Source organism: Nyctibius grandis, chromosome 2 (assembly GCF_013368605.1).
Source record: "Nyctibius grandis isolate bNycGra1 chromosome 2, bNycGra1.pri, whole genome shotgun sequence".
NCBI classification, from domain to species: domain Eukaryota; kingdom Metazoa; phylum Chordata; class Aves; order Nyctibiiformes; family Nyctibiidae; genus Nyctibius; species Nyctibius grandis.
In genome coordinates, this window is record NC_090659.1 from 1,196,916 (window position 1) to 1,210,105 (window position 13,190).

General features: G+C 47.8%; 1 protein-coding gene across 1 annotated transcript in view; it reads left to right on the forward strand.

The window, feature by feature from the left end:
- Positions 1 to 2,634, forward strand: part of CD96 (CD96 molecule) — a 28,852-nt gene extending 26,218 nt beyond the window's left edge. The window contains exons 14-16 of the mRNA XM_068395538.1: positions 273 to 362; positions 1,619 to 1,742; positions 2,526 to 2,634. Coding sequence (XP_068251639.1) covers positions 273 to 362; positions 1,619 to 1,742; positions 2,526 to 2,634 — 323 coding nt within the window. The remainder of the gene's footprint in view (positions 1 to 272; positions 363 to 1,618; positions 1,743 to 2,525) is intronic.
- The last annotated feature ends 10,556 nt before the right edge of the window (positions 2,635 to 13,190 follow it).

The window sequence follows — 13,190 nt, forward strand, 5'->3', positions numbered from 1 at the left end:
CTGGCTGGAACATCTTAATAGGTGTTTTCTAATAGTCTGTCTTTCTTTCTTCTAATATTCTTTAAATTGATAAAAGCACTTTTTTTTTTGTCTAACACCAGGCTGTAGGCCAAAAATGTAGGCATTTTGCCAAGTGAATTTTGATATTCTGATTGTGGAATTTGATTTTCAGTCTTCAGCAGGGTGAATAACGGTGGCTTCAAAACACGACCTTCATTAAAAGAAAAAAATGGATTCAGTTACTAAAATGTTCTGTGCTCATATCTTTGTAGGTAACCTGTCCTTCAGCATCACAGACCAGCCAATTTCAGTTACCAGAGGGGAAGTTTTCTTTACTGCCAGCAGTCTGCTCAATAGTACTGGTGAGACATTGTCCTACAACTCCTCTTCTTTCAGAAACTTCCTTACGGTGAGGGTAACTGAACACTGGAACAGTCTGCCCAGAGAGGTTGTGGAGTCTCCTTCTCTGGAGACATTCAAAACCTGCCTGGACGTGTTCCTGTGTGACATGATCTAGGTAATCCTACTCCTGCAAGGGACTGGACTAGATGATCTTTCAAGGTCCCTTCCAATCCCTGACATTCTGTGATTCTGTGAAAAGAGATGAACAGAGGGATCACGGTTGCTATGTCTCCACACCGCGGGTTGTTGCAGGCTTTTGGCATTCCTGCTTTCTCCCTGCATCCACAAGCAACGCCCCAGCGCATGTTTTCTTCCAGCAGCAAAGTCTGGCTGGTCACACCCCTGTGCCCCAGGGGCCACTCACAGCTGATGCAGCGTGGTGGGCTTGGTGGCCGGCTGCGGCACTGGCTGCCACCGTGGCCAAGACCCAGGCTGGATGACATACCAGTATGACCAGCCTTGTACAGGGCCATGACGCCAGCACAACGGGAGGTGACACTGAGGCAGTGTCGCCCAGTGACTCTTGTGCTCCAGCCTTCTCTGGCACCCAGCCCACTGCTGCACTCTTGGTGGCAGCTGGAGAAGGACCGTGCTCCTCCTCCTCTTCCTTCCTCTAGCACCTCTTTCAGCTGCCAGAACCCCCAAGGGTGTCTGTGCAGAAGGGGGGAGTGGGGGATCCCAGCACCACAGTGGGGAGAGGCAGCTGGGGCTAGGCAGGGATGCTGTGCTGCCAACAAGATCTCACCCCAAAAGGCGGCTGCACCCTTGGCCAGATGTTTCAGCAGAGTTTGGTGGCAGCAGTGTGAAAAATAAGCTGGTGGGAAGGAGGGCTGGGGTGGGCGGCTGTGCCCGGCTGCACCACAACGTGCTTCCTCTTCTCAGAGGAGCTCATGGGGGAACAGAGAAAACCAATGGTTTTCAGATGAAATGTTTTCCAGGCTGTGCCTGAATAATCTCATCGGTGAACCAACTGGTGGCCGAAACCAGCCCGCAAACCCAGTCAGAACAAAAGTGGGTTAAGTCCATAAATTAGAACCGCAATGCTCAGAGTTTGGGGTCCTCAGCCTAGGAACCTGGCAGTCCAGCGTTGGCGTGGGGCTGTGTTGTCCCCAGTACCGTGCCTGGGGCGGGGAGCAGCGAGCCACAGGCAGCAAGCCCACATCTCCTTCCTCTCTGAGGACATCCAGCTGAGCTCTGTCTCGTGTGTCCCTTCCAGGTGGTGTGAGGAACATGAAAGCCAGCAGCTTCCCCTGGCCAGCGGTGGTAGCCATCCTGCTTCTCTTCTGCAGTTTTCTAATAGCTGTAGGCATCAGGAAATGGTGTCAGTACCAGAAAGAAATGTAAGTACTAGGGAGGAGAACATCTCCCTGCCACCTGCTTTTGCTCTGTCGTTTGCATGAGGATGTGTTTTAATGAAGTTGTACTTCTAGGGCAACTCTGTTTGAGTTGTGAATAATATATGTGCAAGTAGGCTACCTGAAACTTAATCGCAGTCAAAGAAGCATTGAGTTTATAATTATTACCAAAGTTTAATTCCCTACTAAATCCCTCAGACATCTAAAAGCAGTATCTAAGAGCCAATTATTTTTAATCTTACTAACGTTACTAGAATGTTTGAAAAATCATGGTGATAATGAATCAGTTGGGGTTCTAGAAAACCCTTTTGAAGTGTGACTAAATCCTCTGTATCGAAGGTAAAAATGGGATTGATTTTTTCACTGATTTGGGATGGGACCTTTCTTTATCTTGGCCTGTAAATTGACAAAAAAAAGAAGTTATGAGTCTTTAAATATACCTTCAGAGAGCAGTGTGAGCAAAAGATCTCTGCGAGGGTTTTGAATGGTTCACCGGGACCATGATCTGTTCTTTTAAAGCATGAATAAAGTAAAAATGTGAGGTGGGAGCTGAGAAAGCCAAATGAATACCAGGAGGTGCGCTGGGGCTATAGAACAGTAACAGGGAAGTCGCAGTAGGTAAGAGCAAATGCCAGGTGCTCTCATAATGACTTTATGACCTCCTCATAAAGATGGAGGTGTCCATCTACCTCCTCCCATGAACGTTTTACAATCGTCTTTTAAACAGCTTTTTTTTGGTGACACTGCATTTTTTCTCCTCTATTTCAGTATGAACAGACCTCCATCTTTCAAGCCACCACCACCTCCAATAAAGTATACCTCCATGGTGGAGTTTGATGGGACTCCCCCATCCTGCCATGAACTGGAGAACCTGTAACGTTGCCTACACCCCCCGTGTAGCGTGCCAAGGAGTGACACAGTTAAAAGGCTCTGTCTTTACAACAGTGAGTGCAGGAGTTTGGTGTTAATGACCCATATTAAAATTCAGAGAGACACTGACAGTGATGTTGGAAGCTGAGCACTCCTGAGGACACTTACTTCATCTCTATGTATGCATTATGTGAACACTGTTGTGAGTGTCACCGTGAGATTACATGTGGTTAATTTGAACTGGGTGATCAACTGGGAATTTGCTGTCTTGTTAATGGGAGCAGATTAACACATCGCTCCGCCAGCCTGCCTGAAGAGCGTTGAAGCTTTTTGTTTTATTAAGTGTATGGAGATGACAGCTCTGCCATATGGACACCACGATTACATGGGAAACGTTGGCTTAACCCAAGCTTTTGGATACCTACATGAACCATTCTTACAATTATTTTTTACTATACAAATATTGACTAATATAACCCAATATATAATTTCCTATCACTGTGAAACAAAAAAATAGTTGGCATCTGTCATCACAGGATCACAGGGAGGGGTTGGTGAGATGAAAGGGCACAGTGCAGGCCTGGTGGGAGTGTTCATGAAGAAGACTCAGTTGTTGGTGGTGAAGTCGCAAGAAAGAGTCAACTTTGGGCCCATGTGCAAGCCACCTGCGGACCAGAGACTTAAGGACTGAAGTGAATAAGGACCCTAAAGATAATGGAAAATTATCTTCTAGTCCTTTTGGAAGCGTTGTGCCTTTGAAACGGTAATTACTCTTGAGTCTGCTTTTCTGAAATTATGTTTATGGTACACATGAAGAAAAAAAAATATAATCATTCTATTCTCCTTTGGTCTTAATGAGCTTCTGTCATTTGCTATCTTCACGTTTTTCAAGACCTCAGGCGTAGTTTCCCAGGTGGCTTAAGCTTGTGGAAGAGACAGAACAGAATCACAGAACAGAACAGAATCAACCAGGTTGGAAGAGACCTCTGGGATCATCGAGTCCAACCGTTGCCCTGACACCACCATGGCAACTAGACCATGGCACTAAGTGCCATGTCCAGTCTTTTCTTAAACACCTCCAGAGATGGTGACTCCACCACCTCCCTGGGCAGCCCCTTCCAATGGCTAATGACCCTTTCTGAAAAGAAATGCTTCCTAATGTCCAACCTGAACCTCCCCTGGCGAAGCTTGAGGCTGTGTCCTCTTGTCCTATCGCTAGTGGTCCGGGAGAAGAGGCCGACTCCCACTTCACTACAACCTCCCTTCAGGTAGTTGTAGACTGCACTAAGGTCACCTCTGAGTCTTCTCTTCTCCAGGCTAAACACCCCCAGCTCCCTCAGCCGTTCCTCATAGCTCAGACCCTCCAGACCCTTCACCAGCTTGGTCGCCCTCCTCTGGACTCGCTCCAACACCTCAACATCTTTCTTGAAGTGCGGGGCCCAGAACTGAACACAGTATTCAAGGTGCGGCCTCACCAGTGCCGAGTACAGAGGGACGATCACTTCCCCAGACCGGTAGGACAGTCCAGTCCTACCCCTATCCTGCCTGGCCTGCGTATTTCCTTGCATTGGCACTAAGGATTAAATGACCGTGCCAAAGGTGGGATCAGCTCAGCCTGCTGCACAGGTCTCAGCCAGGTCAGCAGCGGCGTGATCACTAACGCAAGGCACACCAGCTGCAGCAGGAGCGCTGCTTTTGGCAGCAGTGTGGTCCTACGTTACCTTCAGTCAGCCAAGAAACTGTCCCTCCAAGCTTGTTTGAAAACGTATTGTTACCACAACGGTATTTCTGTAACTAATGCAAATCAACTAAAATTCAATCATGTCAGGCTTAAAATTGGTGTTCTGATTTAGGAATGGGAAATCAGAAATTAGGAAATCAGAAAAAAAAGGCTGAATAGCCGTGTTCCAAGGGATGTGGAGAGCCAGGACCTTCTTCCTTGTCATTAGATGAGGATGACTGTCCGCAGCATACCTGTCGAAAAAGGGGTTATTTTATCATCTCGGATATTTCAGTCCCCACAGTTGCTTCAGGTCAGAGATGGTCCCTCTGACGCTGAGGTTTTGCAGGGTGCCTTGAGAAGCGCTCGGGCTCGGCGTGATTTCCACCGCTCCCGGCTAACGGATTGGCAAGCGCCAATCCCCATTTTTAGGGCCAAAAATCCTCCCTTTTAGGATCAAAATCATCTTTTTAGGGCCAAGGTCCCCATTATTAGATCTGAAACCCTCCCTTTTAGGGACAAAACCACAATTCTTAGGGCAAAACCCACAATTTTAGGGCCAAAATCCCCATTTCTACAGCCAAAATCCTCCTTTTTAGGGCTGAAATCCTCATTTATGTTCAAAATCCCCATTTCTAGCGATAAAATCCTCCTTTTTAGGTTCAAAATCCTCTTTTTGGGGCTGAAATCCTCATTTTTAGGGGCAAAATCCCCATTTTTAGGGCCAAAATCCTCCCTTTTAGGATCAAAATCGTCTTTTTAGGGCCAAGGTCCCCATTATCAGATCTGAAACCCTCCCTTTTAGGGACAAAACCACAATTCTTAGGGCCAAAACCACAATTTTAGGGCCAAAATCCCCATTTCTACAGCCAAAATCCTCCTTTTTAGGGCTGAAATCCTCATTTATATTCAAAATCCCCATTTCTAGGGATAAAATCCTCCTTTTTACGTTCAAAATCCTCCTTTTTGGGGGCTGAAATCCTTATTTTTAGGGGCAAAATCCTTATTTTTAGGGCCAAAATCCTCCCTTTTAGGATCAAAATCCTCTTTTTAGGGCCAAGGTCCCCATTATCAGATCTGAAACCCTCCTTTTTAGGGACAAAACCACAATTCTTAGGGCCAAAACCCACAATTTTAGGCCCCAAATCCTCCTTCTTAGGGCCCAAATCCCCATTTTTAGGGCCAAGCGGAGGCAAGTGGAGCTGCCAGGAGCCCGGACCCGCTGCCTGAGTGCTGCTGCTTCCACAAACCCGGATTAACAACGCAAAGATCCCCAGGCGGGTCCCGCCCGGTTGAGGAGCACGTCCAGCCCCTCCGGGGGGGCTTCCTCAGCCCCCGCCCCCGCCGCGGAAACACCGGCGGGCACCGCGGCCGCGCTCCCGCCGCCGACCAGCAGGTGGCGCCGCAGCACCGCACCCGGCGCGAGCGCGGCCCGTTCCCCCCCCGCCCCGCCGGGGACCAGGCCCGAGGGACCCCCCCCCGGCAGAGCGGGGCTGACGGGGGGGACAAGGAGGGTGTCCACCCTCCCCTGCCGGCTCCAGAGAGGGACCGGGGGAAGGGGCAGCCAGCACTGTGGGACCTGCGTGGAGAAAGACAGAGAGAAAATCCCCGTCTGCCAGCCCCCACCTTTCCGGTTTTCTGCAGCTAAATTTGGTGTAGGATCACAGAATCACAGAATGGTTTCTGTTGGAAGGGACCTTAAAGATCATCTAGTTCCAACCCCCCTGCCACAGGCAGGGACACCTTCCACCAGACCAGGTTGCTCAAAGCCCCATCCAACCTGGCCTTGAACACTGCCAGGGAGGGGGCAGCCACAGCTTCTCTGGGCAACCTGGGCCAGTGTCTCACCACTCTCACCGCAAAGAATTTCTTCCTAATATCTAATCTAAATCTCCCCTCTTTCAGTTTAAAACCATTCCCTCTCGCCCTATCACTACTTGCCCTTGTAAAAAGTCCCTCTCCCGCTTTCCTGTAGCCCCTTCAGGTACTGGAAGGCTGCTCTAAGGTCTCCCTGGAGCCTTCTCTTCTCCAGGCTGAACAGCCCCAACTCTCTCAGCCTGTCTCCATAGCAGAGGTGCTCCAGCCCTCTGATCATCTTCATGGCCCTCCTCTGGACTCGCTCTAACAGCTCCATGTCCTTCTTATGTTGGGGGCCCCAGAGCTGGATGCAGCACTGCAGGTGGGGTCTCACAAGAGCAGTGTAGAGGGGCAGAATCACCTCCCTCAACCTGCTGGCCACGCTGCTGGGGATGCAGCCCAGGACACGGTTGGTCTTCTGGGCTGCAAGCGCACATTGCCAGCTCATCTTGATCTTCTCATCAACCATCACCCCCAAGTCCTTCTCCTCAGGCCTGCTCTCAGTCCATTCTCTGCCCAGCCTGTATTTGTGCTTGGGATTGCCCCGACCCACGTGCAGGACCTTGCACTTGGCCTTGTCGAACTTCATGCGGAGGGTGAAAGATAGGATGGTTTATATTTCTGTTTGACTTCATCTGCTCCTCACCAGGATAAGCAGGTAACATATAGTTACTCAAGAATTGTGATTGGGTTCAAAACTGACCCCTCCTTTAATTTAAAGAGGAAAAAAAATATCCTCTCAAGGCATTATTTTTGGCATCAGCTGCCCCAGTATTCAAGCTTAAATCATTCAGCTTGGACTTGGGTTCTGTCAACCCTGGAATAATTTGGCCCAGATCAAGTTACCAGATGCTTGAAGATGGCTACAGGAGTGTCAGATAAAAGCTTTTCTATAAGACTGGTGTGTTCAAAGCTTGCTGTGTGGGTATAGAAAAGATTTTTTGAGAGAGTCTTGAATGTTATGTTGTAAATGCAAACCCATGAACAATGAAACCTGTAAAGCAGGCCCGAGTCAGACTCTGAGGTCACGTATAACACGTGTAATACTGTGAAATTAGCTGGGTCTGCTGGATATAGTCTTTAATGAGTGCATTACGCAGCTGTAAAAGCAACACACTGGAAAGCTCCATAGCAAGGCGATTTTATGTACAAGTTGTTTCCATCTGCTTCCAGGGAGACATCAAATGTTGCAGGGGCTGGCGGGGAAGGATAAAAGCAAGAAATTTGTTTTCAGTATTTGTTTCCAGTCACTAACGTGCCTTGTGAAGTCAAGGCAGGGCCCTGGGACCTCAGTAGAGCGAGTGACTTCTCCCAGCGCTCCGCAGTTTGTGTCCCTGCTGTTTGCGTCCCAGTGGTGCTGGGCCCCACTGACTTGGGGCGGGGGAAAGGCTGCCAGCCCCGAGCCCGTGCGGAAAGAGCCCTGGGGGAGCTGATCGACAGCCGGCTAAACATGAGCCAGCAGTGTGCCCAGGTAGCCAAGAAGGCCAGTGGCATCCTGGCCTCTATTAGGAATAGTGTAGCCAGCCAGTCTAGGGAAGTGATTGTCCCTCTGTACTCGGCACTGGTGAGGCCACACCTTGAATCCTGTGTCCAGTTGTGGGCCCCGCACTTCAAGAGAGATATTGAGGTGTTGGAGCAAGTCCAGAGGAGGACGACCAAGCTGGTGAAGGGTCTGGAGGGTCTGACCTACGAGGAGCGGCTGAGGGAGCTGGGGGTGTTTAGCCTGGAGAAGAGGAGGCGCAGAGGTGACCTTAGTGCAGTCTACAACTACCTGAAGGGAGGTTGTAGTGAAGTGGGAGTCAGCCTCTTCTCCCGGGCAACTAGCGATAGGACAAGAGGACACAGACTCAAGTTTGGCCAGGGGAGGTTCAGGTTGGACATTAGGAAGAATTTCTTTTCAGAAAGGGTCATTAGCCATTGGAAGGGGCTGCCCAGGGAGGTGGTGGAGTCACCATCTCTGGATGTGTTTAAGAAAAGCCTGGACATGGCACTTAGTGCCATGGTCTAGTTGACAGGGTGGTGTCAGGGCAACGGTTGGACTCGATGATCCCAGAGGGCTCTTCCAACCTGGTTGATTCTGTGATTCTGTGGATTTCCTGGGGAAACAGCACATCTTAACATGCACCCACAGATTATTAGGGAGATGTTTTCCTTGTTGCAGCTGTGTTGAAAGCCTCGTGAAGCGTTCCGGCTTCATTTTAATGTACGTGTTTGTTTTAAAAAGCTGCGTACAGAAATTACACCTGCTAACCAGAACGGCATATTGGTTACCTTACACTGGATCCTTCGGTTACCTTAAATCCTTCGCTGGATTTAAAGCCATTGCTTATCAGAGCAGGCAAACATTAGAAAGATCTGTGTATACTTGAACTCCAGAAGAAGCAGTATATGAAGGAGAAATTTTGTTTTATTTATTGTTTATGTTAGTAGGTAATTCTTCCTGACTCTGCAATTAACTCTGAGCAATGAGCCAATGGAAAGCTTCTAAAAAGCTCTGCAGGCGGATAATGATTACTTAATCCTGTCTAAGGAGATTTTAGTGGAAACAATATGAAGTGATATTATATTTAAAATGATTCCTTAAGGACAAGACAAAGCTCGAGGAAGTCCCCAGCAAAGATTATTTGATTTCAGAGAACATCAGATTATGTCTTTAAAAATCCTCTTCCACCTGTTTTCTAGCGTGTGATGTTTCACCTCTTTCCTTTCAAAGTCTCCTGTACCAGGCTGCCCCAGTAAGATTTTTAATCAGTGGGGGGAAAAAAAATGTATCTGCAGTGATGCCTGCAGAGCTTTGTGATTGAGCGCGTCTGATGGTTTTAAATGTTAAGTAATTCCATTACAGTCAGGGTAAAAATGGTAATGAACAGCTTGGAAGAGAGTCTGAGTATACTTACATGAAATGTTGAGCAATTAGCTTCTCTCTGTGAGAGTGAATCCTGCAGTTTTCTTCTCATCAGTAGCAAAGTGACCTTTAAAATATGCGCATGACACAGAAGCTCTTCCAATAACTTATTTGATCTGTTGTCTGCTGATAAACTGTGTGTAAGGATTTGGAATTTACGTGGCACAGTAGACTTTGGACTGAAATGGAAGATTTTGAAAACATTAACTGAAAGCTTTTTAAGAGTAGCAATGCCTCCTGTTGAATAATGGGATGGGTGTTAGTGGGGTACTCAGCGTGGTAAGGAGAAGGAGGCTGAGCTCCCTGTAGCGCTTGATGGTATCAACTCGTTTTCAGTTGCTTTAAAGCACTTTGAAAAGCTCATTGTTCTGGCTTTTTATTCGGTATACGGCAGCCCAAGAGCTGCATGTTAAAAATGAAATAAAACACATTTATGTGTTTGGAATTGGCTAACAGAGAAAAACCATATGCCTCTTAGTGCCTAAATAGCATCAGCCTGATCTGCACAGCTCATCTTTTTACTATGCGTTTGAAAACAGGAGGGTTAGGGGTGTGGGAAAGGGATTTGAGCTGCCAGATTGTCTGGGCTGCCGATGACATTGACTCGTACTCTGCACCAAGGCTCAAGGGAATAGCTGAGCTCTCCCAGTAAATCCACGTAAGGCATAAATATGGCTATATAAACTGTGGGGAAAAATGGAGAGTAAAGTTTTACTCAGGACATCCTCAGTGCTGAATGTGATTCATATGTGAGTGCTCCAGCAACATGGAAAAATACAACTTACTGACCTTGATACAGGATTTTAAAAAACATCCATAGCATGACATTTTTCCTGCCTGCTTATTCATTCATTTTCACAGCCACATAAACACATGCTTGAAGTGGAGCAGTTGAAGGGTCTCAAGTGACAAGACCCTAGGTAATTTGTGGGTTTAGTCTGCGGAAAATAAAATTGTATTATTAATGCATATTTGTTCCCTCTGGCCATCGCAATTAATGTTCATCATTGCAGGGTTTGGTACTGATGATAGGACAAAATTACAGAGTTTTGTGGAGATGGAAAGAGGTTGAGGTTTTGGGGAACAGGCAATTTAATGCTCTTCTTTTCTAGTAAAGCCCAGGAAGGACTTTTGGACTATAAGGAAGTTCTGCTAGCAGTTACTGTCGGCCAGCATCTATGCATTGCATCTGATGCTCACAGCTGAAGTCTCACCCTGCAGTGCTGAATGGATGCATCTCCTCTTTCCCTCATCATTCTGGTTACAAGCTGTGGGCATCCCACACGGTCTAAATGGCCTTTGCAGCTTGGAGCTCTAGAAACCATCTTAACCACAAGAGTCAGGGTGTACTCACGCCTGGGGATGCTGAAACTAGCTGTGACAAGTGAGAAAGCCACTGCGCTGTGGTAGCACTGAAGCACCCCAATGCTGCCACATGCTCCAGTACTGTTAAAAAAGTGATGGCAAAGGGTCAGAGACTTTTAGGAGGCTGTGAAGGAAGCAGGTTTGAGACTCTCCCCCGCCCAGCTTTAGCCCCCTCTTTTCCAGCTGACCTGATGGCAGAGGACTGCTAAGACGTGCTCTCATGGTAGAGGTGATTGGACTCCTTTTCCCATACCAAACCACACCCTGCCTGTTCCCCTTCAGACTCTGCTGTCTGTCATACACACTCCATCTTCTTTATGTCATTTGAAAGATGGGAAATGCAAGATGAGGCCTGGTAAGGACACCAAGAGTACCATGTCAGCAGTTGGCCTTAGTAATTTTGGCTCTAGACTACAGCTTCAGTGTTAACAGTTTCACTGACCACAGTGGAGTACTGCCCCAAAGACACAAAGATGTCCTTGAGAACGTATCAACCTCAGTGAAACGGCTACCCCTGTACTGCAAAGCTTTCCCTTTCTGGAAAGCTACGCTGTGAAACAGCCGTGGTTGCCAACCATATTCGAGCAGTTCACACATGCTGGTTTGCTGGGCGGTCCCAGGTCTTAACAGGAAGGGGGAGCAGGGCTGCAGGACAGTTGTGCATGCCAAACCTACCATCCATGTTCCTCCTTGAGCGTGAGGAGTCCTAGGTCAGGAGTCCTTTGTGAAAACCTATTATAGAAATTGCACTATTTTTACAGAATCACAGAATCACAGAATCACAGAATCAACCAGGTTGGAAGAGACCTCTGGGATCATCGAGTCCAACCGTTGCCCTGACACCACCATGGCAACTAGACCATGGCACTAAGTGCCATGTCCAGGCTTTTCTTAAACCCCTCCAGAGATGGTGACTCCACCACCTCCCTGGGCAGCCCCTTCCAATGGCTAATGACCCTTTCTGAAAAGAAATTCTTCCTAATGTCCAACCTGAACCTCCCCTGGCAAAGCTTGAGGCTGTGTCCTCTTGTCCTATCGCTAGTTGCCCGGGAGAAGAGGCCGACTCCCACTTCACTCCAACCTCCCTTCAGGTAGTTGTAGACTGCACTAAGGTCACCTCTGAGCCTCCTCTTCTCCAGGCTAAACACCCCCAGCTCCCTCAGCCGCTCCTCGAATATTGTTCAATATCAAAGCTCTAAAAGAAAAATGTCTTTGTTTGCTTCCTTGAAAAGGAAAATACAGATTTATGGAAGGAGATGGATTCTGGTTGTATTAGGTGAAAATACATAGTTAACATATATGTATTTACAGATACATTATGTATACTTTAAATGTATAGTTCAATTAGCAGTTTTACTCTATATTAATGAAATCATTCTGTGAATAATGTGCAAACTTTGATGCACCAAATGAAAAATACTTATTTACAAAACATATATATATTAAAAATATATTTACAAATATAAATATTTTATAAAAATACTTCCTTACAGACAAAACAGAGGACTTCTGATATATATACCCTTGGTATTTAGCATTCAGCCTTTAGTGAAAAATTATCTTTCAGAGCAATGTTTGTTTTTTGTTTTTCAGCAGCGTATGATGGAGTAGACAGTGTTGTACACCTGGTCATCTCTATGTCCTGTGTGTAGAGTATGGAAATAATGTGTTTGTACATATTTGTAGGAAGCAGTTAAGAGAAGTTGCTCACTTCTTTGAGTGCTTTGAGTTGCTCACTTTGAAGGATACTTCAAAGGTATGTAATAATGCAAGGGAGAAAAAATATATCTTAGAGGATCCATTTTGTGTATCCAGAAATTGTTTTGGACAAAATGCTTAACCTGAGAGCTAAATGAAGCGTAAGGCAGAGTGTGAGACTGTCAGGGAAAGAGAATTGCTGAAAGAGCAGGTGGAAGGGATTGAGGCTGCCCTTATCTTGCTCCTTAAACCTTCTGCTGTGGTGTTGACTCGTGAGGTGCAGTGTGTAAATTGCTCCAACTAATACATTTACTAACAGTAAGTTAGTTGTAACTTTGCAGTCTACAACTACCTGAAGGGGGGTTGTAGCGCAGTGGGAGTCGGCCTCTTCTCCCAGGCAACTAGCGATAGGACAAGAGGACACAGCCTCAAGCTTCGCCAGGGGAGGTTCAGGTTGGACATTAGGAAGAATTTCTTTTCAGCAAGGGTCATTAGACATTGGAAGGGGCTGCCCAGGGAGGTGGTGGAGTCACCATCTCTGGAGGTGTTTAAGAAAAGCCTGGACATGGCACTTAGTGCCCTGGTCTAGTTGACAGGGTGGTGTCAGGGCAGCGGTTGGACTCGATGATCCCAGAGGGCTCTCCCAACCTGGTTGATTCTGTGATTCTGTAACAAGACAAAACCGTAAAGCCATGGCGTTGGCCCCCCATACCGGGGCTAGCTTCTCTCTCGCTACAGCAGAGCGAACACGTGGATCCAAGCTCGCAGCCATTTCCCGGTGTACGCGGGGCAGCCGTTTCCGCGCACGGCGCGCACACACCGCAGAAAGCCGTGGGCTGCGCAAAGCTTCGCAGCTGGTGCCGCCACAGCGAAGGCAGAGCCCCCTGGCTCGGAGGCTCCCGAATTCCCGGTGGCTGCCGAAGCCCTGCGCGGTGCCACCCGCGGGGTCGCGCCGCCACCGGCCCCTCACACACACCCCGACCCAACGCCACCAGCGCGCGCGTCCCGCCACCTGCGG